At 44.4% G+C, this 25,950-nt stretch overlaps 2 protein-coding genes across 2 annotated transcripts in view; both read right to left on the bottom strand.

Annotated features, from left to right (window-relative positions):
• Positions 1 to 25,639, bottom strand: part of CDCP1 (CUB domain containing protein 1) — a 32,008-nt gene extending 6,369 nt beyond the window's left edge. Inside the window, exons 1-7 of the mRNA XM_035549868.2 lie at positions 25,420 to 25,639; positions 14,052 to 14,255; positions 12,285 to 12,641; positions 10,563 to 10,931; positions 2,873 to 3,100; positions 1,740 to 2,120; positions 912 to 1,277 (exon numbers count right to left, since the gene is read on the bottom strand). Coding sequence (XP_035405761.1) covers positions 912 to 1,277; positions 1,740 to 2,120; positions 2,873 to 3,100; positions 10,563 to 10,931; positions 12,285 to 12,641; positions 14,052 to 14,255; positions 25,420 to 25,495 — 1,981 coding nt within the window. The 5' untranslated portion in view covers positions 25,496 to 25,639. The remainder of the gene's footprint in view (positions 1 to 911; positions 1,278 to 1,739; positions 2,121 to 2,872; positions 3,101 to 10,562; positions 10,932 to 12,284; positions 12,642 to 14,051; positions 14,256 to 25,419) is intronic.
• KIAA1143 (KIAA1143 ortholog) overlaps positions 1 to 25,950 on the bottom strand; it is a 273,363-nt gene that overhangs the window by 162,249 nt on the left and 85,164 nt on the right. The window lies entirely within an intron of this gene.

The raw sequence follows: 25,950 nt of genomic DNA, 5'->3' as shown, positions 1-25,950 counted from the left end.
ATGAATACTTGCCTATCTCTCTCCAAAGGAAATAGTTACTTTCACCAACTTCCCCTCAATACAATCCTTTCCCCAAAATACAAGAGTTATATTGACTTGGGGTTTTCAAAGAGTCATAAAATTGATCAGGAAAGTCCATGTGTGAGCAAAGAAAAATGCTTTATGTTTTAAAAGAAGTATACATTACAAAAAAAAAGAAAGAAAAAAGTCATTTGATACAGTTTCTGGCCTAGCTTGTGCCAATACTTCACAGATGATGCAGAAGTGCAAACATGAAGCAAACTTACATGCATCTGAGCAAAGCCTACCCCAAAAATGCCTTCCTGTTTTTTAATGATACGTTTCAGAGAGATGAAATTTAACAAGAACGCAGATTTTGCTGTTAGCAGTCAGGGCACTCTCCACTGAACAGGGAGACCCGCCCCAAGGATTATTTCTTATTCATGTGAAAACAGAGTAACTGAACTGCCAACACTAAGTAAAGACTACTTAGATGAATAAGGTTGCATAATCAAATTCTAAGCTGTTCACCAGGTCTGTGACGTTGGGAGGGAAAAAACATCACTTGATCTTTCTATACCTTCTGGCTGTGATCTCTCATTCAAAAAGCTATATTAAATGAAAGAAAAGCAAAAAAGAAACAAGCAAATAAAAACCAAACCACCAACCACCGAGCCTCAGTCCCCCTCAGCTATAAAAGTCAAACCTCCACCGCATTAAAAACCCTCCTTTCTCCCCAGTCCCTAAAAGTATTCCATTGCAACTTCCAAAGGGTTTTGATGGGACAGACATTTCAGAAAGCAGGGATCTCATAAAACCCAAGGCATGCAGAGCAGTGTGCATTATTGCTCCCCCAATGGAAAGAAACTAAACAAGCGTAAAGCAAGCCACAACAAACTTCCAGAACTCACCTATCTGTTTTTCAGCCAAGGTCACCCAGAACTGCAAGGTCAGTTGCATCTTGTCTACAGGTTTACAGTTGGAGACGTTTACCCAGAAGTTGTGGTGCATATTTCGGGGCTCAGGCAGGAGCTCATCCTCGCGGCGCACAGTTTCCTCTGCCCCGGGTGTCTGTTCCTTTATGTTGACGTAGGCACGCCCCGTCTCGCAGGCAATGCCCATGCGGTCCTTGGAGAACCCCAGGCGGGCTACTTGCTTGCTGGGCACAATGACATACCAGGATATGGAGACATAAGGAGGTAGACCATAAGGTGAGTTGGGACTCTGCAAGTAAATTTTAGCTTTTGGATCTGGACTCACAGTGAAGGTACACTCATCTGTAGTAAAGCAAACAAATACAGGAATGAAAACTTATTTAGTTTCAAAACCTTCTTTTTTTTTTTAAAAGCTTTCTGTTTCAGCATGTAAAATTGTCTAGGCTCTCTTCTCTATAACAAAGAAGTATCACTTATACCCGTGACCAGCAAATTTCTACTGTTAAATTACGTCTCAGTACCAGCAATACAACTCAGCTATCATCTCCTCTATATCAGTATTCACAATTCTCACGGATACGTCTGCAGAATTTCCCACAACTGTCTACCAACCATCTGGATCACAAAGCTCTTCCCTTCTTTCAGCAATAAACCACCTCACTGATTCAGATAAAGACTGGTCCAAGCAGTAGCTCCAGGTCTAGACTCTAAAGATTTGAACTATCATTTCTACGTATTAATGTGTTCTAATAAATGTCCTGAAATATCTAACAATGGGGAAAGATGTACAAAACAATAATTTACCTTTAATATGTGGCACAAAAGACATTTTCAGATCCTGATGATTAGAATCATTGAAAAAACCTTTACCAAATGTTTTCAAGGATATGGTGATATTGTTCCTCAGCTGAATCTTTTCAATGGCTCCACCAGGACAGAATATACCAACGTTCAAGTCCATCTCTGGGGTGGCACTAACAATGCTGTAACTGTAGCTCGTGTTACACCTCTGCTCTGGAAGGTGCTGCTGCAGTTTCAAGGACGGAGATGTAATTTCTACATTTATCACTTCGGGAGCTATGAGCTTCCAAATAAATTTATGCAGCAGAACTGGCAATTGGGTAATAGCCTTGGGCACCGAAAGGGCATGGATCTTCTTCTGACACCACCGGAGATCTACACAGCCTGCAACCACAAAAACAAACCACAATTGTTGTTCTCTTTTTCTTGCAGAGGAAATACCTAGGAAAAGCAAGTTTTCTAGTGTACTACAGTATACATATACAGAGTCCTGTCAGATTTGTGTTACAAATCCAGTATTTACCTGAGAAGGTGTCCTCTATTATTAACCTCTACCAAAATATGGATGGTTTGTAGTTTAAGAGCTTTCCTTAAAATGACACAGGACACCAATGGAACTGACAAATACAAACGTATGCAAAATTCCTCACTCAATAAATTACTTCTGCTACATTATCTGCTTACTGAGACAGTTGCCAACTCGCTAAAGTTCAGATCTATACCTTAAAACTCTTCTTCTAGTATTTGAAAGCATTTGTGAAAATCCTGCACCTAATGGATATGCAAATGGCACAAGACACATTCCTGATGGCCACCTTGGTCCCACATTTTCATGGGCAGATTTATGGCTCTCCTGTTCTGTTTCCATATTTTGCAGTTTTCAGTAAGAAGATTCTTCCCTGCCTTTTGTCATTTCCCTTCTAGGAATAGTTATGCAGTTTCTATTTTTAAAAGGTAGGATGCTGCAGCGAGCCATAAGGTCATCTCCAGATTCATTGTACCATCCCCCAGCTGTTCAAAGCCAAATTTCCATCCACCCACTATTTAAAGCAAGAGAGACAAGGTTTGGCTGACCGCTGTGGAAAAGCAGGCGGTAGCGTTTTCTAGGAAACAACATTGAGCCACTTGTGTCATACTTATGCCCTTTTCAGCTGTGATCCTCAGGTGGGACAAGTCCTTGCACAGAAAGGAGATCTTGTAGATGGCGCCAGAGACCAGCGTCAGAACACGGTCGCAGGTGCGAGGATCCTTGCAGATCAGGCATATCGGTTCAGACATGAGCGGGACTCGACTGGGCCAGCCTTCAAAGTGTATCGTTACAGTCATATTCCGCTCCTTGCTGAGGTCAACCAAATGGGTGACATCTGCAATGAAAAACAAACATCTCAGAGCAATTACTGGCAAGAAGCGTGGTGTGAAGCAGAATTTTCTCCATCTCTTCTCACCCCATTAGACAAGCAGATGTTAAAGCTATTTCTACATTAGCTAAGAAAACATTATTTACTTTTTTCCACTAGTGTAATACAAACTCAAATAATATCATATTACTCTTCTAATTGAGAAGTTTGAACCTTTCCACACACAAACCCCACTTCCCTACCACTTTTCAGCCGTAACATGATAACGTATGCTAGTCCCTTTTGAACAGGTTAGGTTACAATGCAAATAGTTCACTATGGAGCAAGGCTGACTACGTTAGATTTGTTTTTCCTGATAGGTTCCTTGTATTCCTTTCAGAGTCAGTTTTACTGGTGACACAACAGCTGATCAGAAAAAAGTTTCCCAGTTCTCAAATTCTGAATTTAATGCAAGATTTCCACCTCTGATAACTTTTTTTTTTTTTCTGGGGGTGGGGGTGGGGCGGTATTTAATTTTTTTTAGAGCAAAGCTGAAGAAAATTGTCTGAAAACAGCGATTTGTACATCTGGTTGTCCAGAGTCAAGTTAAAGATTAAGCTAATTTAAACAAGTACCAATATGGTTCAAAAGGGAAAAAACTGTCAAGTATTCTACTTCAGCAAAAGTGCTGATGGTCATTACGAAGGTCACTGGAGCCTTCAAAGACACTTCCCCAAAGCCTTTTTCTGTTTGGCAGTTAAAAACACACAGAGATGCCTCAAATTAACAAAGTCTGTCTCTGTGCTGGAAGGAAGGCTAAGGATCAAGCCTTGACAGACGGTTTGGTTTCCCTCAGTGGCATGACTGATCTACCCCACTGCCCTTCCACTTAATTGCCCAAAAGTGATCTTCCAGAAATATTTTCTGACTAGCTGTAAAAAACAAACCTGCGAGCTAGCAGAGCTAACCATGAAAAGTAAAGAATGCCTTCCCCTTCCACGATTCTAGTCACCAGCCCTCTTGCAATCCACCCTTATTCCCCATACACCACCACACATGAGATCATGCAGGAAGCCCTGCAACACCATCCAAGCTTGCTGGATCCAAGGTACCCAAGTAGCTCAGAGTGCCCACGTTCACACAGCAAACATCATCCCTGACAGCCTCTCTTGATCAGCTTGGAAAGATCTCCTTAAGGAGATCCCAGGCATTTAAGAAGCTTCTCGAACGCCCGGGAGCATAGGACATTTATGGGGCACATTCTCCACAGATCTTAAAATCAGTTAATAACAGGATGTTGACCCTTTACAGAATAGCAAATACTCTAGGGATGTATTTGGCTGTGCTCCCAAAAGCTCAAAAAGTAAACTCAGAAATATGTGATATTTTCATCACAAACCCCAGGAAGGCAACAGGACAGAACCCTGGAAACCACTTCCAAGCACATGAAGGACTAGAAGGTGATCAGGATTAGGTCAGCAAGCATTTATGAAGGGAAAAACATGCTTGAAAAATCTGACACCCCTCTAGAATGACAGGGCTGGCTTGAGGTGAGGCAAGAGCAGTGGGTACTGTTCAAATCAATTTTAGCAAGGCTTTTGAGACCATCTCCTGTAACGCCCTCTCAGACACACTGATAAGTATAAGCTAGGTAAGTGGACAGCAAGGTGTACACAAACGGGCTCAACTGCTGACCTCAAAAGGCTTGTGATCAGCAGCTCAAAGTCCATCTGGAGGACAGTCATTAGCGGTCTACCCTAGGGGTTGATACTGAGACCAAAGCTGCCTAACATTTTCCTTACTGACTGACGAGAGGACAGAGTGTACCCTCACAACAAGTTAGCACAAGCAGGAGGACTCAGGGCAGACCAGCTGGAAAGCAGCTTCGTAGAAAGACCTAGGGGTCCTGGTGGACATCAAGTGGAATACAAGCCAGCAGTGTGTCAGTGTGGCAAAGACAACCAACAGCCTCCTAGGCCGTGCTAGAAAGAAAACAGAGCAAGTGGAGAGAGGTGAGACCCCCTCTGCTAAATCACTGGTGAGACACCTGGAGTGCTGGGTCAGGTTCTGGGCTCCCCAGTACAGGAGAGACATGGATGTACTGGAGTAAGGCCAGCAAAGAGCCACGACGATGCTTAATGGATTAAACTATCTCTCATAGGAGAAGAGATAGAGAGAGCTGGGACTGTGTAGCCTGAAAAAAAGGAGGCTTAGGAGGACATGCAAGTACACGTGCAAACAACGTGCAGCCAGACTCGGTTAGAGGGTAAGAGACAGTGAGAACAAACAGAAATACAAGTTCTACTTAAACATAAGAAAAAAATGAACATGAGCATGGTCAGACACTGAAACAGACTTCTCAGAGAGATTGTAAGAGCCCTTGTTTAAGAAGATACTCAAAAGCCAACCAGACACAGTCCTGGACAACCCATTCTAGTAGGCCCTACTTAAGCAAGGAGCTGGACTAGATGATCTCCAGAGATCTCTGCCAACCTGAGCCGTTCTGTGAGCCTGTGATATCCGAAATGACAGACGCAAACCACCTCTACTCCAGTCTACCTGAAAAACCACAACCATTTCATATCGTCTTCCATGAGCCTCATGGAATGGACTCATGGAATATCCCGAGTTGGAAGGGACCCACAAGGATCATCGAGTCCAGCTCCTGGCTCCACACATAACCACCCAAATATCAAACCATATTTCTGAAAGCATTGTCCAAACATTTCTTGAACTCAAGAAAGCAGAAATCATCAGATCTTTATGTTATTTCACACTAATGTCCCGAGCAGAGACCTCACAATGTTTGATTTTCAGTCACCATTGGATTCGCTGCATCCAACTTGTTTCTGTGCTGGATTTAAGCTGAGCCAAATGAACACCACTGCCAGAAGACCTGTTTCTGGCTGTCCTTCCCCCATTCTCAGCTACGCCTTCCAACCCTTGCCTTGGGCTGGCACTGTCTGCTGTGCATCTTCCTGATAAACCGGATGGAGGGCACATCCAGAGGAGCCAACCTAGCAGGACAAACACACATTGTGAGTCTTCCCTTCAGTCAGGCTCATAAGTTCTAGTGCAAGAAGGGAGGCAGAAACATGAAAGCAGGGGGGACGTGGGTGCATCTTTTTGACAGCCACCTTACTTACAATCTCACAATTTTTTTGGACCTCAGACAGTGAACCTGAGCTACGATACTCGGTAATCCATAAAACACTAAATACGCTGATGTTTGTTGAGGCTGATAAACCTCAGAGTGCTAATGCAGCTTCTCTGCTCTCCTCAGGAGCACCTCTCCCTGGAAGGGAAGCTACAGCACCAAGTGCTTCAGTGTCCCATCAAGTCCATTCAATTGGACTTCAACTTCCTGAGTTTCCAGTCTAATACTGGATCCTTCCTTTGTACACCTAGGCCTGCTGTTCTTGTGAGCAACACCTATGTTCACGCAGCAGAGGTAGATCTCATCAGTGATAGATTGTTTCAAAGCAGATGAAATACACTGATCTGGCTTTCTGATCAATGCCTGGGGAGAATTTGGATCCTGATGCCTTTCTGAATGCTCTTGCTAGATGGCAATCCAGTCACAGAGGTTCTGTTGGGCCTGTTGCTGGAGCACCTCTGTCCCAGCTCTAACAGCACATTCACCTTTCAGCCTTTGGAGGAGGGTTATGCCTACAACGCCTACAACACTGAACAAGAGTAGAGAAGAGCAGGAGGCTTGGTAATATATAGTTTACCTTGCTGCAACTGAAAGCAGCAGCCAGGCAATCTAGTTTCACTGCCACCTATTGTCATCCATGGCCATGATGATTCAGTCTAAAGCCATAAAACACCACCTAACAGTATTTTACACACGCTTTCTGTGAGAAAATAGCAATGCTCATCTCCCTGATACGGGTACGTGGCTGTAGTGCAGAAAGCAGAGAGAACATATTGGCCAGCAGCAACGTGTATGTGTCCAGACCCCACAGCTGGAGCTCAACCATCCCAAGCAGCGCATGTTCTGCAGCACACGGCTGTGTGTGGACATCAGGACCATCACACTGTGACTGCCAACAAATTCAAAGAAGAGGGATAGAGGCTGTCTGACTCCAAAAGGGCAGCCAGTACCCCCAGGGGAAAAAGGGTTGTACTTGCAGTGTTTCAGCCAGAACTGGGAGTTACAGTGCAAAATAGCCCTGATCTAAATCCTTTGGACAAGCTGAAGGAACTGAAATCCACATTAGTCAAACACTACGTTTTGCTGGGGCTGGCTGGGCCTGCAGTTTTATAACGTAGTTATTTGTTCATTGGATAGGGACTGCCATATTCCTATTACTTAGTATGGCAGCTTTTGAGCTCTGCCAACAAGAGGTCAATTCACATTAGCATCACCCAGATGAAAGACTCCATTTTCCCATTCCCAGGTCTCTAAGCTTCCTAGAAAGTGAGTTTACATAATGCCAGTCTTACTAAATAGTAATCTGAGTCAACATGCACAAGGAGAAGACAAGTATCTCGTTTAGTTTCTAACCCATCAAATCTATGTGTAATCACTCAGCTGATACACTTCAGCTGTCTACTGATTTAGGCTACAATTAAATCATTTTGGTAAAGATCCCAGATGAGGAATATCTATTTTAGCTTTCTCTGGTTCAGCTGCAGGCCCAGGGCTTAGTCATCTTGTTATGTTCCGTTTTAACTAATTCCTTAAACCACCTCTATTAAGAGGAAGAAGCCAGATCAGCCAAAAATGAAATGAAAAAATGAGACACTGAAGTGGTTTTGCAGAAGGGGAGAGGAATCGAAGGGATAGCTTGGTGCATGGTTTGATGTACATTTTAGATCTCATGACAGACAAGCAACTCTGCCTTTCCACAGCACCCTCAACCTTCCTTACACATGTATCCCTTGAATACCTCCATGAGTTTTGTTAACTTCAGTGGAAGAAAATGACACCTATGATGAAAGTAAAGCTGGCACATAAAGCCAGTGCAAGAAGTGAGTCCAGGACTGGAGCCTACCTCTTTTTCTGTTCCAGTTCTTGCACATCTGAAGTATTGAGAACAGCTTGTGAGAATCTGCTATTGTAAATCAAAATCCAGTGCGTTGTCTCTGCTTCTAGGGAAGACTGGAATTTGAACCTTTGCTTGAAATAAGTGATGTCATTCCTGAGGCACCTAGCAGCCTCTCCTCTACATACTTGCAGTCACATCAAAATGCTTCAGCTAGACAATATTACTTATGTGTATATACACAATATACAATTTCAAAGCCACTGCAACACACTTTTTTTATCCTAGAGGCTCTAAAACTGGGGCCTTCCTTGGGAATAGCTACTGTTAACAGAATTCCTTATCCTACATCATCAAAAACACGCAGGTGGTCTCTCCTTTCTCCACCATTTCACTGCTGTGATCCTGAGAAGTCTGAAATCCTGAGAAGTCTGAAGCAAGAATAAAAAAGCTCTCAGATCTCCAAAAACAAACCAATGATTTATGTTTGTGTTTTCCAGTGAAGATCAGCAAATCCCCACTGATCTTGGGCAGGATAATTCTATGGATAAAGATTTTCTATTTTATCCTTTCTCTGGACCAGTTTTACCAACTTTTCACATTCCATCACTTTCCCAGTTTTTTATTAGTTGAGACTTAAGAAAATTCTTGAATGGATTAGGGTCTATTTACTTAAAAATAAAGTTCTGAAATCACAAAACAACAAAGTAAGACGTTCTTCTCTTCAGGCTCTTACAACACGATTTCCTTCCTGAAGTGGGCTGTCTGGCTTCACTCCTGATATGGTGCCTTACTGTAGTATTTATGTATGCTCCATAGGAACCTCTATGTATGTTCCATAGGAGCAACTCTTGAACAACAATCTGAGAATAGACATATTAAAGGGGAAAACTTTCCAGCTAAATACAGTTTACTGCTGAGTTCCTCTTACCAATTTTGCCTAACCAAGGCTTCAAAGAGTTGTCTTCCATCACATGCTATCTGGGCAGCTACAGAAAAGTCAGAACAGGGGTAAGCAGGGATAAAAAATACCTTTTCCCACATAAGCTAATGGCAGTTGTAAATACTCAAAAACATCTGGAAGAGGGAGGGGAAGGAGAAGAGGAAAAAAATATGATTATGGCTGTAGCCTTGTTCACAACGCATAACTATCATGTGGAACGACAGATATCAGATCCACATGGCACTCTTACGCTGTTAACAATGTATCTCTGATACTGAAGAAAGGACAGAGTAAATATAGACACACACACATTTTTATTACCACCTGTAATTCCTATTTTCAGCTATGGATCATAAAGGCTTTAAGGAAAAAAAAAAGGGTGTGTGTGTGAATAAAATAGCTTTTTCCTATATGGGAAATCACAGCACAAAATAAGGTAAGAGGTCGGGTGGAAATCTTCAAGCCATTGCCACAATCAAGCACAGAACCTAGGATTTTCACCACAGGGCTATTCAGTCTTCAGATTGGTTCAGATTTTTCAGCTGAATTCAGATTCAGAGGTTTTCAGCAGCTAAACACAGTCAAGATTAGGTCAAAAAGAGATTTTGATTGGAAAATAGCTGTATTTTCCTCTTATTTAATGACAAGCATCACAGACAGCTGTGGAATACCAAAAGGTTTGGGAAGCTTTGAGAATATGCAGATATTGATGCATTTTCTAATAAGAACCATGTTTAACTTGCACACTACAGACAACAAGCTTTTTTTAATAAAAGTTTCAATACTGTCCTGAGGGCTGAATTTGAATCTTTGATGGAACTTACATAACTAAAATCACTCATATAATCCTAAGAAATCCCTAGAGAAACCACTGCTCTTTCGTAAATCCAAGTGGTTTATTGCTTGCATTTCATCAAATAAATGGCAACCTGTTTTTTTTTATTTGTAGGTAATTATCATTTTGTCTACTGGTCATAAATATATTAAAATTCTTCTTGCTTTTTTTTTCAACCCCAAAGTAGAGCAGAGATAAAGCTGATTAACTAAATACAGTATTTTCACTCTGTCTGGCTTCCAAGATGCAACATGTGATTTGTTTAACAACAATTTCAGGAGGATTTGCTGTTCATGAATGGAGCCAGATCAGACAGACAAAGAACGGAGGATGAAAGTGGTGAGATGGTACAACCCTTTAGTACTCAGAACACGCAGTGACACATAAGCTTGGACAATTTAATCAAACACTAAGGTTCTTGCATGATAATTGGATTGGATCCCCACAGAGAGAACACAGGCTCAAGGAAATGCTGCCCCATGCTTACTTTTGATTATACACTGTGCAAGATCTGATACCACAGATATTAAAGGTATTTTCAATTACATTGATGTACACCTTTGGAAAAGGAAAGGAACCTCCATTTACAATATAAAGCATACAATCTACAATGGTGGTTTTACTCCATTGCAAATTGTGACAAAGTCAGTTTGTATCTGCAGAAGGAAAGAGATAAGAGATAAATGCACAGAGAGACAGAAGGGGCAAACCAGTACTTACTCTCATCAATCTGAGGATGCTGAATGATGACTTGGAAGAGCAAGCGGAGGATGCCTGGGTTCTGAGCGTCCTGATCACACCCCTGCAGGGACAGGTTGAAACTGCCAGCAATATTGGCAGGCTGGCTGTCACTCAGCTTAAACACCTCTGGGTTACTGACGGAGCCAGGAAGGTAATACTCCACTCTCTCCTCCTTCCTCTCGCAATTGGAGAGGCTGTAGTTGTGGAAAAACACACTTGCTCTCAAGTTGGAAGGAACTACGAACTGCCACGTCATGAGCTCATCTTCTGGAAAGCCCAAGGGGTAGTTTGGGGACATCAGTGTGACGGAAGACTCCCTGTTCAAAATGGATTCAATAATGCATAACCCTGAAATGGGAGAAACAAATCATGCAAAAGCATTAGAAATTAGAGAAGACACACCAGCATATGTAGCACTGCAGCAGCAGAGTATTTTATCTGACAGTGAACTCACCCATTTCAGTTACAGGTTAGCTTATTACAAAACCATCAGACTAAAACATATACTTGAGCTGATGCTATTGTCTTCAATTACAGAAAGGGAAAGGGATACGCTAACATTGTATTTGCAGCGTAGCAGGTCTACCTGTCAAGCACACAGACAGGCCTATACCTTTTGGAAAGGAAATTCTTACTTGTCCTGGCTTTATGAGAGCAAATACACAGCCTGACAACTGCATCTGTTAGTACCACTTCACCAGATTTCACGAAACAAAAGATGAGAGCTTTTAAATCAGCACGGAGCTCTCAGTCCAAAAACCTTGGAGATCTAACAAAAGCACACTAGTACAGAGCCTCAAATATGCATGATAAAACAAGAAGGTGAGGCATGGAGATCGTGTAACACGCCTTGTACTTGGATGAGTCCCGGCACTTGGCAGAGTGAAGTTACGTACGCAGAGATTACAGCCCCACTCTAGGATGCCAGCAACGATGAGCAACTGTGAGGAGTGCCATGCCTCTCACCTTCCCGAACGTTTCAGCAGTGCCATGCAAGAGAAGGGGTGACAAATCTCCTTTTTTAGCCATTGTGGAAGAAGCCTTCTAGAAAGATGAACTTAGATCAGGCTCCATCTATAGCTGATGGCAATAATTGCACAATTCAAGTAAAGATCAAGAAAATCTCTGAAAGGGGGGTTTGTCATGAGATCACAAACTAACTCACTGACTGCTATACACATTTCAGGTATTTTACGAAGATTATTTTATGCTACTGCACAGGTTGAAACAGATATCTGCAGTTAAGCAAACAGACTCATGTGCCTTCCAGGCATTGCTTCTCCTTTTCCCACCTTCCTCTCCTGCAGAGAAACATTTGTTTGAGACTCATGCAAGTTAAGAAAGCTTTATTTCAAACTAAAGAAACACAACTATACCCTGAAACCAGCAAATAGGTCTTCTGGCTCACTCTAATTATGCTAGCTAGTCTCATCTAGCTAAAAAAACCACAAAACCTAACAACAAAAAACCAGGTATTTTAAAGTTTTAGCAAGTTTAAAGAGACTGAAAAATGAGTAATGTGCACCAAAAGCAGCAACACAACAGCTTACATAATTATTAGGTTAACCAATCAATCAGTCAAAGATATTTTGACCCTAGAAGAGGGATACCTCCTGAACTGAAAACCAAGCACCACCACCGCCTAGAAAAGAGGATTGCATGGGGAAGATAACAGTGGATGACAGACTACTCCACACTTACGTTTTATGGAAGACCTGTTTGCGATGCTAAAGCCCGAGGTGGTGAGAGCAGAGTTCCACGGGAGGTGCAGAGACATGACAACTCCTCCCAGCAGTTTGACGCGAGACACTGAACCATTTCTGCAGAAGGTGCCAATGTTGACTGTGGCTGTATCTATGCAGCTATTGATGTTGTAGCTAACTAAATCCGGACACAACTCTCCTGGCTGAATCTGTCTTAACCATGGGGTAGCAAATTTCAGTTCAAGTCCAGCCTTTGTACTCGCCTTCACGTCCCAGATGAAAGTCCTGTTAAGGCGAGGTAGTCCTGGTGGGTAAAGATGAACATCTCCAAAGGGACATGGGCCTGATACACAGTCTAAATGCAGAGAGAAAACAGCCATGACATACTACAGAAAGCCTTCAAGTGAGGAATTTGCCACTTTCCCCTTAATTGCTTTTTTAATTTTTAATTTTTACATTGCACTTAACTTCTACTCTATATAGATTAGAAGACACTCCCATAACACGGTTAAATGCTATCTTTAAACTGGACTCCTATCCCTTAGAGCAGACAGGATAAACCTGCTTCTAGGGACAAGCCAGAGTGACTAATAGGAGGTATTGTCTGTAGTATTTCTGCATTGTTTGCTGAAGAATTTAGAAGGTACGTAGTGAATAGGGTATGTGAACAGGGCAGTGAATAAACAGATGGAAGAAATTCAACATTAAGAAAGCTGGAAGTCATGCATCGAGAGAACCAATTTTATGCCATCTCACTCTAAGAATTCTCATGTGATGCCTGTCAAATCATTAAGATTTCCACTGCTTGCTGCAAACCATACCTTCATTCCATTGGTACCCTGATGAGCAACCTGGGGTCCAGATTTTGCAGAAGTGATGAATAACAACTGCCAATGAAATATTCTAGGGATAACCTACAGAACTTTTCTCTGAAAAATCCAGCTTATTGGTGTTTCAAGCTGGACACCAAAAAATAAGTGTATTTTATGCCTAGGCTTAAATGAAAAAAAAAAAATACCACAACTGTATCTTACACACATATCATGAAATATCGTGAATATTGCTATTTGCATGAACCATATGAATAAAACTCCAAAATATGAAGAGAACTGTCTTTATAAGAGGGCTTGAACACCACCCCAAAAATAATGAAGATACAGCCAAAAACTGACTGCCAAGTGAAATTTGGGATCTAATTGAGAAACAGTATGTGTTCACACCATTAAAGAGTACGTTACCACACGTACACAAACTAGAGATAACGTTCAAAGCAAATGAAAGTTTAGTTCTAACGCTTCAAAATTTTCAGCTTCTTGACGTCAGTAGCATTCATTTAATATATGGAAACACATGAATATCTCAATGTTTCTGGTGTCCTTATAGACACGGTCAAGCTGTTCAATGATTAAGATCCGTGACATATTGTTATCAATGCTCAGAGGCTTTTGACACGTAGCAAGTTCCTTTGGCAGGGTCATAAATTGCAGGAGAAAGGATAGCAGAAAGCAGCTAACACAACAAACTCCCATTTAATTGTTTTCAGAAAAAAGCTGAGTTACATTCATTCTGCCAGACATAAAAACACAGTCTTCTTTTAATGTGTAGTTTCAGTAATTCAAGGTTATTTATTAGCATCCAAAGATTTCTTCTTACCCAAGATTATGGGGGGTACCTTGATATAGTAACAGGAAAAAAAAAAAAAAGGGTATGTGGTTTAATGGGAAGAAAACCGCCATCAGGGGAAAAACAGAAACATGCATCTTACCAATATTCTTCTGAATTTCCATGATGAAATATTTCTCTGGAGTACTACAAGTGAAGGTGAAAGTCACATTCTCCCCAGGTCTTATCTTCAGTTCAGGCCTGCGTATATTTTTTACACTAATTCGACAGTCCGATAAAACACCAGGTCTCAATTTAATTGTAACTGTGATGTTGTCCACCACACGAAGAGGGATTGTAAATGAAGCTAAAGAAAAAAAAAGAAAGGGTGCTGTGTTACTAGTATGTAAAAGCGCCACCTGCTCCTCCATGCATCCCTAAAGATGCCATGTTTTCAGAGGGAACATTCATGCCTGTCCCAAAGGTCTTAAGTGTTGAATCTCCAGAAACTACCTGCAGCTCTCCCAGTCCAGCACAGATGATGCAGAGGTCCACTTGCTGCCTGTGCTCAGAGAGAGGCATAAATGCAATTTGTGGAGGACCAGTTCTGCTCCAGTTCACCAGTGTTGTGGATTTTGCATTAAAAAAGCAACTCAGCTATTCCTTTCATGTCATCCAGACTTCGACTATCAGTCTATTATGCCCATCATACAGCCTGCTTGGCTTCTGAAGGTCCCTACAAAGTTGTGGCTCAATGCAGGGAGCTTAATCAGCAATCAAACAACAAGGCAAGCCTCAGCTTAAGTTGCACACTAGGGTAAGAGGTGAACCCCAACACCTGCAGCACACCAGATGAGGTACTCTGGTGACACCAGAGAAGAACAAGAGCACAGACCAACAGCCACTTGCTAAGAGTTTCACTTACCCCTAGTTACTTTGCCCTGCAAGAAAGCTTCCCAGTTCTCAATAAGAGGATGAGGCAATAAAGTAAGGAATATCTCCCTCCACACAACTGCTTCAGGTACGAGAGCATTGGTTGATAGGTGTGTGTGGTCATGGCTCTCCCACCTTCCCCAACTTCTACAACATGTTCCCTGAAGGTACACAACATACATGCAACACCCCTCAGCAGCAAATAAACACCTGCAACCTTGGGTGGACTATGTGTGCTTGGATATCTCCTCTCCATCCCTGCCACAACCACCTTCAGACGCTGAGGAACACATAAAAGCCTGGGCAGCCTTCACGCCACCTTCAAGGACTACTGAAAGCAGGAGAAGCTCTCACACAAGGTACTGGAGCCACAGAATAAAGTGGCCATCAAGCAATCTTCTGGTACGGAATGGGCGGTGGTTTATCAAAGAGGCCTGCTGCTCGAGAGGGACATCCTGCTGGGCCGCACAGCAGAGCTCTGCCCATATGTCAGGTCAGGAATCCTCTTGCTGATTAACGCCAATTAAAAGAGTGAATCTGGCAGCCGAGCACCCCAGGAAAGCCCCCGTGGCCATCGCCACGGCCAGGCAGGGTGCTAGGAAGGTGCCAGCGAACAGTTGGCTCAGAAACACACATCTCTTGAGCACCGCGGGCTGCCACTGGAAATGCTCCAGCTCCGGCTTTGCCAGCATCGAAGTCTCATGGCTAGGGAGAACAGGGCAGAAGGTGGTCAAAATGACACCCAGTCATGGCTTTGTTTGAGTTTTGGTGGTCTTGGGCCTCTTCTAGAGCTGTAGGCTTTTCTGAGCAACCTTGAGGCCAAGCCCCGGAAACAGCCCGCCTTATTTGCTTCCAGGATCAAAGGTTTCAAACAAAAACCTCAAATACCGAGAGGCCAAATTTCTACACATACTTGCAATGACTAATTTATCATCCCTCTATACCATTAGTGAAAAACTGGGTCACTTATTAACTTCCCTACAGCTTTTAAGCTGGCTGACAGCTTACACCGAACTCCCCAGATGAAGATAAGAACCAGTGACGTTTGCGTTTCTGCTTTAGAAATGCTTTCAAGAGATTTTCAGTCTGGGTTTTCCTGATGGGGGGAGGCGAAAAAGAAGAAAAAAGATGACCACGTACAAGGGAGAAGGGTTTGTGCTGAAGGCTGCCACAACAGGCTGGATAAACCACAAGCGCTGCCGTGCTCTTGAGCCAAACTCCTGCAGCAGGTAGGGAGGGCAGAAGTGGCTCCTCCTGGGCTGCAGGTCACCCTGTCTCACACACACAAATATTTCCTCCATATCCCATCCATGTGATGACACTGCAAACACGTGGGGAGCAATCACAAGGGAAACTTCCCAAAAGTGGGGAGAAGAAAACAGCAAAGCCAGCAGCGAGGGCTGTGCCACCTTGCTCGTCAAGGCAAAGCAGTTCCCAGAACAGAAAGCAAAACTACTTCCAGACTAGTCCTGAGTTGTTTTTCCATACTACTGTACATTTGTTTGTTTGCATTTTAATGCATTTAGTGCACAAAATATGCTTTGACCACGACGGTCATCATTTTCTTGACATTTATGCCACCCAGATACGTAGTGCTAATAGCTTAATACAAACAAATACCTACGAACAAAAGAGACTTCTCTCTTGTATACAGTAGCTGTCACACTCACCTATTGTTTTTATAAACATTGCTGAAAAGTCTGCTCCTCGCTTCCTTGACAAGCAGTTACCTCTGCTCCTTCCCCCACCTCTGGAACACCAGAAGTACACGGCCAGCCTTGCACGACTGAAAAACAAACCAGCCCGTCTGCACTGAATGCTCCTGTGTGGCTCTAAGGTCAGTTTTAGTCACAAGAATTAGGCTCAAGCTCTCAACATTTTGAATACTGGTTTGAAATAAGTGAGTACGGCCCTCCTGCGATAGTTAAAACAAAGCAGCATCTTTGCCCGTCCCTGAGAGACCTGACTTCTGCTCCCTGGTAATTTTGCCCCAAGTGCTGCAATGATCAATACACCAGCGTCCAAATGCATCGCTGCAGGTGATCAGAGTGCAGGTCATACACCCGATTAGGCTCGGCGAAGCTACCTGCTGGAAACACACACAGGGACAGGCACTGAGTTAGGTCACGGCATAAACAGCTTGTGAAAATGAAGGTCCACAGATAATCATTTTTGTCAGAGAAATAACAGCACAGTGCCATAGGTCAACAGCAGTCAGCTGCTGGTGATGTGCTAAGCTAGATTAAACTATCAACTCTCATTTTTTGTAGGAAAACAGGGAAAAAAGAACCATGACGAAAAGAAATATATCCAGTGATCCCAAAGGCACTAAGAATGACTAAATGGCTAAAAAGCAAAAAAATAAAATATATATCCACAAACATGCAGCAGAATAGAGAGACTACTTAAAAACTATCTTTATTGCAGAGCTTTTATAAGCATCAGCGAATCTCCTCGTGACTCACGCTGATCTGTCTTTGTCTATGATTCCCACCGCATGCCTTTTATTTAGACTAACAGTAACCATCCGCATTTCTCGTAACGAAGGAATTTCCGTGCCTCATTAGTGCTGCACAGAGATGACACACAGGATATTCGAAGAAGAAGGAGAAGCATTACTGATGCTGGATCTACTCTGTCTAAACAACAGCGAAATAGCTGGGCTGGAAATGTCAGGGGTAAAGTCCTGAGCTGGCCTGGATGGAGGTGGTTCACAGACTGGCTTTTCTCATCCAAAAATATTTTCCTCTACGTGATTACAGCTCCGCAGCCTTCCTTGACCATTTCTTCAGCTGCCCCAACATTGATCCGCGTTTTCCCTGCCGCAATCGTATTTCATTACTGCTCACCCTCATTTAAGGCTGTGTCCCCACAACCATCTCACCACCACAACCTTTATCACTCAATAAAGCTCCTCTCCCCAGAAACGCACCTTGGTTAGCTTGGTTCTCTACAGCATGATTTTCCCAATGCTTTCTTCAATTTTATTGCTCAGAACCTCTTCGATCTGACTTAGAAACAAACCATGTAATGTAAAACAAGTGAGATTATTCTGCGAGGTTCAGCCCAAACTCACATCTATAGCTGCGGTTGCACCTAGCACTAATCCCCTACTATTTAATTAAGTATTTCTTCCTGTGCAAGAGGGGCGTGTGAAGCAGAAGGTAGCTGGAGGGTAGCGGAGGCGGTGGTGCTTACAGAGAGCATGCATTTGTGTGTACAAGGAAAGGACTTGGCAGGACAGGGTTTATGGCTACACACAGTTCCTTGCTAAACACAAGAGGAGAACAGAGTCCAACCAGTATTCACCTGCTTTGGCTGAGTGACTGAATTTTATTGCAGCTATTTATTCATGAGGATCTAAGGATGATTGTTGCACGTGACTTCACTGGACGGATCGAAAAATCAAAAAAAACCAAACCAACAACCAACAGACAGACCAAGAAAACAGAATTGACAAGTCACCACTACCACCACCAAAAAAAAAAGTCCTAGATGCTAGTTCATCCCAAAACACCGTATAAAAACTTCTGGTTTGCCTGTTGTGCTTAAACAGTGGCTTTGTTCCACTTCAGCCATTTTTAACAAAGCAAACAGTGGGATCAGGCTGACTCAGCCACCGCTCACGAACCAGAGGCAGCTGGAGGAGGCGAGCAGCTGCAGCGCTCTCTCCGGATATGAAGTACCTGGACGCCAACCCCAGCTCTGCTGGGGCAGGGGGGACCCAAACCCACACCTCCAGCATGATCCACTGCACAGTCAACTCACGCGTGCCAATGACAGGTCAAAGAATATTCTAAGAGGAAACATCTCCCCGCTTTGCTGACTTGAACCATTTCGTATCTGCCTTGAACCATTTCGTATCTGCCTTGAACCATTTCGTATCTGCCTTACTGACTCGAGTCCAGCTGTCCAGTTCATCTCCGGCACCCCCTGCCACTCCTCCAGCAATGCCCATCCAAGATCGCTTTCTCACTCTGCAAGCCCTTAACAGTGTTAACCAGGGCCCCATACACTGTTTATAATATTCTTCTCAGCTACTAAACAGAGCTGTAAGCAGCAAACGGAGATCGCTATCACAATTACAAATTACAGCCAACCCTGCTTGCTGTCAGCTGCCTAAGTCCTTTCTGCTGAAGACTTTCTAAAGCAAACGGGAATTTTGTTTATACTTAAAATGCAAACTAACTACTCTGCTGAGTGCTTAATGACCTCCCGTCTTCCAACACCACGGGATGAGGTCCATATTTTGTGAAATGATTATTTCCAGGGAATTATAGCCTCAGAGCTTCTGCACACTTAGGGACGGATGTTGCTGACAACTATCATCCCAGGGCAAGCACCCAGAAGATGGCATCTGATTCCTCAGCCACCACAACAGGGTCCCCTCATCTTCACCCAGGGTTTAAATCCATGGGCAATGGGACACGTGAAGCAGGCGAGACATTGTGTTCCCCACTCTCCTCCCAGCAGGATGTGTGCAGGGCATGAGCCACTCCAGCACCACGGCCGTCAAGGCTGCTCACTCAAAGGCGGTTAATTCATCAGGTTAATTTGCAATGCCTCCTAGGCATAAAGTACCTTGATTTCAAAAAAATAACTAAGCAATTACTTAAGTTTCAGTAATTCTACCCCCCTCCTCTAGAACCTTTTCAGAAAGTGAATTAAGACACTCATAAGTCGTGTGTGAAAGACATTTTCACAAAAAGCTTTTTCAACAAAAGTGGGGAAAAAAAGACACTTTGGGACTTGACATGGTTATTTGTAATTACAGAAGGGAGAATGTTGACTGTGGGCTTTTTCTTTTTTCCAGTACTTGACTTCTGGTGCTTCTGTTGAGGTAAGAAGTAGAGCTCAGCAAATGCTATTTGTAAACTGTCAGCCCATGTACAACGTACAAAGCGTAAGAGGCACGGGTCTGTACAACCCAAGAAAACACCACACTGGCAGGAGAAACACAAAGACAATGTGCAAGTCACTGCAGGAGCCTCCCTTGATCAAAGGGATGTTTGCTTACACAGTTTATCCCCAGGTTGATGTGAGCCAGCGAGAGGACAGCATCTCGGAGCATGTCTGTGCAGCTCTTCAGTCTTGGCTAGGGTTAACCAAGGTGGAAGAGCACATTTCACAACCAGCAGTCCCTCCCATGCCAAACATCCCTCCAAGAGCTCTTTGTCTCTCCTTTCTGAGGAGCTTCAGATCATCCATTTCCACGCATGGCACTTTGCTCGTCTTCACACACTGATCTCTCTGTTCCGCCCGTGGACCCAGAACAGCCGGGGCCACCTCCGAAACACTGGCACAATCGTACCCCTTGAAACAAGCCCTTGCTCTGACAGCGAGTGGCCACGCTCTCTTTGTCCCTTGAGAAATCAAAAAGCACAGCTTCCAGCAGGCTGATCCACGGCGTCCTTGAGGGTGCAGGGGAGACGGCCATTTGAAGGTGTCCAAGGGAACAGACACGAGCAAGACTTTTTTCCTCCATCAGGAGATAGATCAAGAGAATCTGTCATCCCATAGCACTTGCAGGCTGGGCACTCAGAAGCAGACAGGACCGTACTACCATACACAAGATGCACATCCACCAGAAGTTATGGCACATTTCTTCAGCTGCCTGCCATCAATACTATCCACACTGGCCAGGTTCAGCCAGCCCTCACCTCTGCCATCAGCTAATAAAGAAACAGAAGATTTTGCCCTGATAGAGCCAGCAGCTGGCTAAGGGCAGCACAACGTACCTCCTTTCCTTTGCGCCCTAGTGGCACGAGTTGGTGCCGAACAACAGCAACTTGCTCACTCACACCTCCAACGTGCCAGAGAAGTTTTCAAGCAGAGGGGTGGTGCCTAGGCTCCGTTGGGCATCCAAGTCCTACTGAAAGGCTGCCGAAAGTCACCAGGTGCTCCTCAGGAATCAGTGGTGGTTTGGCTCCAGCCGGGGCTGGTAAATCATCCTGTGCTGCAGCAGGTGCATTCTCCCCTCCAGAGCTAAGGTTTGCTCACCGTAATACCAGAGCAGCCTTGCTGAGGCCAAAAAACCCTACCCTCAGCTGGGCACAGGCTTATAAATTATAGAAATCAGTTGAGAATGTGTAATTGTACAAAGATTTTAATGGAAGCTTAGGAAAAAGGACACAGAGGCTGAGCCATCCAAGGAGCTCTCAGCTCACTGTCCGGCTACAAGATGCACAGTCTGAACACACAGGGATACAACTTCTCACCCAAATGCAGGCCTCTGTCACTCCCCAGGACCTGGAGAAGGCCGTATTTTGCCTCAAGCAATTCCAAGAACCAAGGTTTGTTTGTTTCTTTCCCCTCCTCTCCCAGTCGTTCTCCTTGTACTTGCTCTTCCGAGTAGACACAGTTATAATTAAGTCATTAACTAACTGCGGATCCAGCAGAGATGCCATCTGTCTGCCAACGCACGGGGGAAATGCAGTGTACAGACTATACAGAAACCCTCCTAATGAGGCAATACAGCACCTAGCCTGGCAGGGATCTGCAGGAACACACACGTTTCGCTTCTCAGGTGTCACAGAGACACGTAAAGCCCCATAAAAATTATTTAGAATCATTTCAAGGCTGGACGCTTCAAATAACAGAGCACAGAAATAAGAAAACAAGGTCCAAGAATGAAGAACAAAACTGCTAAAGAAAAATAAAAAAAATCAAATCAACAAGGAGAAACTGATGAAAAAGAAGGAAAAAAGTTTTTCATCTATCACTTACGCTAATTTGCAACCATGCCATTCCTGTCACAGGTACCAAAATTCACTGTTGCCAAAGATCCTCCTGGTGCCCTCCTTCCAGAGTTTAACTTTTGCTTCACGGCTGCAGCAGTCAACACAAGTAAAGCCCAAAGCATCTTGCCTTTGTTCTCAGCAAAGAACAGCTCCTTGCACTATTTCTGATATGAAATATTTCTATAATAAACTAAGTGCAAAGTTGTTCAGCCTTTTCCTCACGTTTATTAGATGTGAATTCCAAAACTCCTCTAAAATACATATGCGTATGTATAAATACCAGTTAAGCTAGGTGCTAAGGTCTGCATCAACATCTGACTGAACAGAAAAACAAACCTTTTCAGTCTGGTTCTCCCTCATACTTTTTGGCTGGATCGGCTTCCCCAGTGCAGCCGCAGGGCTGGTGCCAGGGCTAGAAGCAGCAGCCCCACGCACAAGGAGACTCTGCACCCTGTTCTTGTCTCCTGGGCCATTTCTGTGCCAAATGGTGACAGCTTGCAAGAAATTTTGGTGTTTCCAGTTTTGTATGCAAGTAAATCCGTGAGCAGGAGTGGAGCTGGTGGAGAAAATTAATTCATACGTGACTGAAGAGACCACAACCTAACTGAGGACCCTCAAACTGATGGCTGGTTGTGCTGCTCTGGACAATGAGTTCAATTCAGAGTATTAAAACCCAAACACCATCGTGGCCCCACCACCTGACATCCCATTCATGTCCTTTCACAGTTGAAAAAAGAGAAACAAAAGACTAAAAAAAAAAAAAACAAAACGCAGGAAACATAACTCACCTGTTAAAAACAAACATCTCCATCCCCCAAAAATCTGGGAATGCAAAAATATCGTCTATGTATTTCCTGGTGAAAACATTAAGCTAGTACCACCAGAACTGGATATAGCCACAGGCATATTCTCTAGAGAGTAAAAACTAAGCACTTTGGACTGATAATGGTACGAGACAAGCAAAAAAACAGTACAACTGCATACATATGTGCATCAGTTGTGGTCTTAAAAGGAGAGGTCTCGATTAAACAAGCAACACAGCAATTCAGAATGGAAATAACCCAGCTCGTACGGCCTTTCAAAGGAGCACAAAGGGGCTGGTTGTTTATATTCTGTCAGTGCTAAATCAGAACACCATAAATATGTTTGATAACAGCTTGCTTCTCTAAAAGCAGCAGCTTTTATTTAGATTCATGCATGACTTGAATTAGTCATTTGGGAAGAAAAAGGTACCTGGAGGGCAGAGCAAGAAATAATGCATTTTTATCCATGAATTCACTTAATATAGCAAGGACACTTTAAATACAAATCCAGAAACACATATCACTTAAGGATACTTTAAATCTGAAATATCTGTTTTATAGACTTCATAAAAGTATGATTAACTTCATTACTAGTGCTTCAGAGACGTATTTTAGTTAGAAAACACATTTTAAAAGGTCAGATATGTAATACTTCATTCGCACTCCCACATCTACACACAGCGATTGCACCAAATACTTTCCTCTAGTTTTCCACCTAGAAGTTAACCAACATTTTATTTAACAATTTACTTTATGCATAAGGTTGCATCTGAAGAAAAACCACAAACCAATCTGAAAACAACATGACTAGTCATGTTTGACGTGCGTGTTCCTACAGGAAGTAACAACAGCACCACGTGGGCTGGGAAGCGTCGGAGGGAGGAGAGAAGAAGGGATTTCTCCAAGGATGACAAGAAACAGCTGTAAAGACGCGTGCACCAAGACTCGTAGCTGTCCCATCAGAGCACAAGCAGTCCCAGAGAAGACGCACGTACCTCACTGTCACCTGGCGTGTGGTTGTGCACACACAGCCCATGCCTGCACACAGCGGCAGAGCCAGCGCCACTGTCAGCACCAGGACAAAGGGAACTCCTTAAAAATTACACAATACATAGGGATGCGGGGGGAAATATAACTTGAAGTATCTTAGATTTTCAGGATGAACCTTTGCTAAGGGAAACATTTCAGCTACAGTTTTGGTTGCGCAATGACAGGAGTAACTCCCAGTATGAAGAACACGCCAGGTATGCAAGATCTGCTCACCAAACCTGGCAAGGCGCGGTTCCCCTCCTGCCCCGCTCAGACCACGCCACCCTCCAACCCACCGTGCTGCCAAGACTCAGGCAGCAAACCATCAGCTCTTCCAGCAGTCTTATCTTCACTTCTACTAGCTTTGGTTCACCAGTTACTGACCAGAGCTATCGCCCATCACACACAAAGCAGACTTGATTGGCTTTCCAGGAAATGCACTGCTCCCACCATCACCACCCAGCCAGTCTCCTGCTCGTGCAACACCCAACCAAAAACTAACAGCATGGGCTCAGCTCTGTGCTGCCTCCAACATGAGCTTGTGTTCGTGCATAAAGCAAGTATAAACTTGATTTTTTAAAACAGGAAGAGCGCACATGGATGCAGAATTCAAGTTTGGATGTTTTAAACGTGATGGAGGGGAAGAAGCTGGAGCAGATGATGACAACAAGCAATAAAATCAAAGACAAAGGCTTAAACAGAGCTGTAGCACACCTCAAAAGCAAGCCCAGGAAGTTTAGTGTGAGGCATCAGGAAGATTTATGGGGAAAAAAGGAACAAAACTTTTGATAAGACAGTTTGACCAGAGAACAAGGAATTACATATGAATGGACAGCGTAAGGGTGGTTCAGATGAAGAATATGATTAATTGGCTGCTGCGTTTCCTACTGGAGGACTAGGCCTATATATGAGAAAAGATAGTGTTGAGGATTTTTTCATTTGCTACTTCAGCGATAAAAGATCTTTAGAAAGTCTGGCTCCTCTCCTTCTAGCACAGATCCACCTCAGGGCTTTTAAAGTTTCTTCTGTTTGAAAACAACGCACAACCAACCATGATATAATGCTCTTCCTTTATCCTTTGAAGACAGGATAGCTGTCATTAATTTGACTTTGAAGAAAGGCATGAAATACTTTACTTTAAAGTTTTAGACTACGTAGCTTGGAACTTAACCCCCAGAGCAGTCCAATTTCACAGTTTCAACACGAAGACTGCACTGCTTATGATAACAATGGCTGCGAGCCACACATCAGCATAGCGAGTGCAGTTAAAAGTAACAGAAGCGTTAGAGGTATGACTTGCATCAGGCTCCTGGGGTTGTTCATAGTCACAGCACGTAACTTGGTGTTTATTTTGTACGGAGGAGTCATACTTCCAGGGTCCTGAACAGGACCCGTGGCTATAAGACAGACTGACTGGATTTGAGGATGAGCATGAACCTCCTGAGTATACTTCCTGCATTTTTGGCAACCGAGCGGCTTTTTGAAACGGAGGAAAACCCCAGGAGCCGTCTTTGCGTTCCCAACGGGAACTCTTGTGGGGCTGCAGGCGGGATGTGCCCATTGGCAGCGGGATTGCGCGGCGCTTCCAGGAAGCCCGAGCAGAGTGTGGCTGGGGCGAGCTGTGCTCCTGTCGCCCCAAGTGCCCCGGCCAGGCTTCCCATGTTGCCCCAATAAATGCTGTTCTCTTTGCCTGGAAACTTACCGGCACTGCTCACCCTGCACAAGCTCCTTACAGGTAACGCAACTCCCCGCATCCACAGAAAAGTGCTTCGGGAAGCTATCCGAGTAACCCATACTCCGCTAATCGGGGATGCAAAGCCCACAGGATCTATCCAATTAGTATTTACATAAAAGAGAGGGAGCGACTTTCCACCAAGGGCTTGCGAGCCGCGGTGCCCGGTCCCGGCGCAGCCTCCCCGCCTCCCCACCTCCCATCCCGGCAGGGCGGCTCCCCTTCCCCGGGCAGCCCCCGTCCCGTCCCTTCCCTTCCGTCCCGGAGCCCCCTGCCATGCCATGCCGGCCCTACCTTCCCGCCGGGGGAGCTGCGCCGAGGCGGCGAGGAGGGCGGCGAGGAGCGCGGCCAGCGCCCGGCCCCCCGCCATCTCCCGCAGGGCCCCGCGCCGAGGCGGGCGCCGGCTCCCTCACCGCCACCGCCGCTTCCGTCTCGGCACCTGGAGGCGGCGGGGCGCAGGTGGGGCTCGGCGGCCACTCCTCTTCCTGCCCGGCCTCCCCGGGAGCCGCCGGTGCCGGCTGGGGAGCCGGGGAGCGGTAGGAGAACGCACGGAGGGAGGGCGGCCCTCCGCCTCGGACACCTCCCACCAGACCGGGTCGCCGAAAGCCCCATCCAGCCTGGCCTTGGATACCTCCAGGGATGGGGCATCCACAGCTTCCCTGGGCAACCCAGTGCCTTAGCACCCTCAGAGTGAAGAATTTCTTCCTTATATTTAGTCTAAATCTACAATTTTTCAGTTTAAAGCCATTACTCCTTGTTTTATCCCTACACTCTGTGACAAAGAGTCCCGCCCCAGCTGTCCTGTGGGCCACCTTAAGGTACTGT

Source organism: Cygnus atratus, chromosome 2 (genome assembly GCF_013377495.2).
Source record: "Cygnus atratus isolate AKBS03 ecotype Queensland, Australia chromosome 2, CAtr_DNAZoo_HiC_assembly, whole genome shotgun sequence".
Taxonomy (NCBI): domain Eukaryota; kingdom Metazoa; phylum Chordata; class Aves; order Anseriformes; family Anatidae; genus Cygnus; species Cygnus atratus.
The sequence above is the reverse complement of the archived record's forward strand: the minus strand, read 5'-3'. Positions and strand labels throughout refer to the sequence as shown.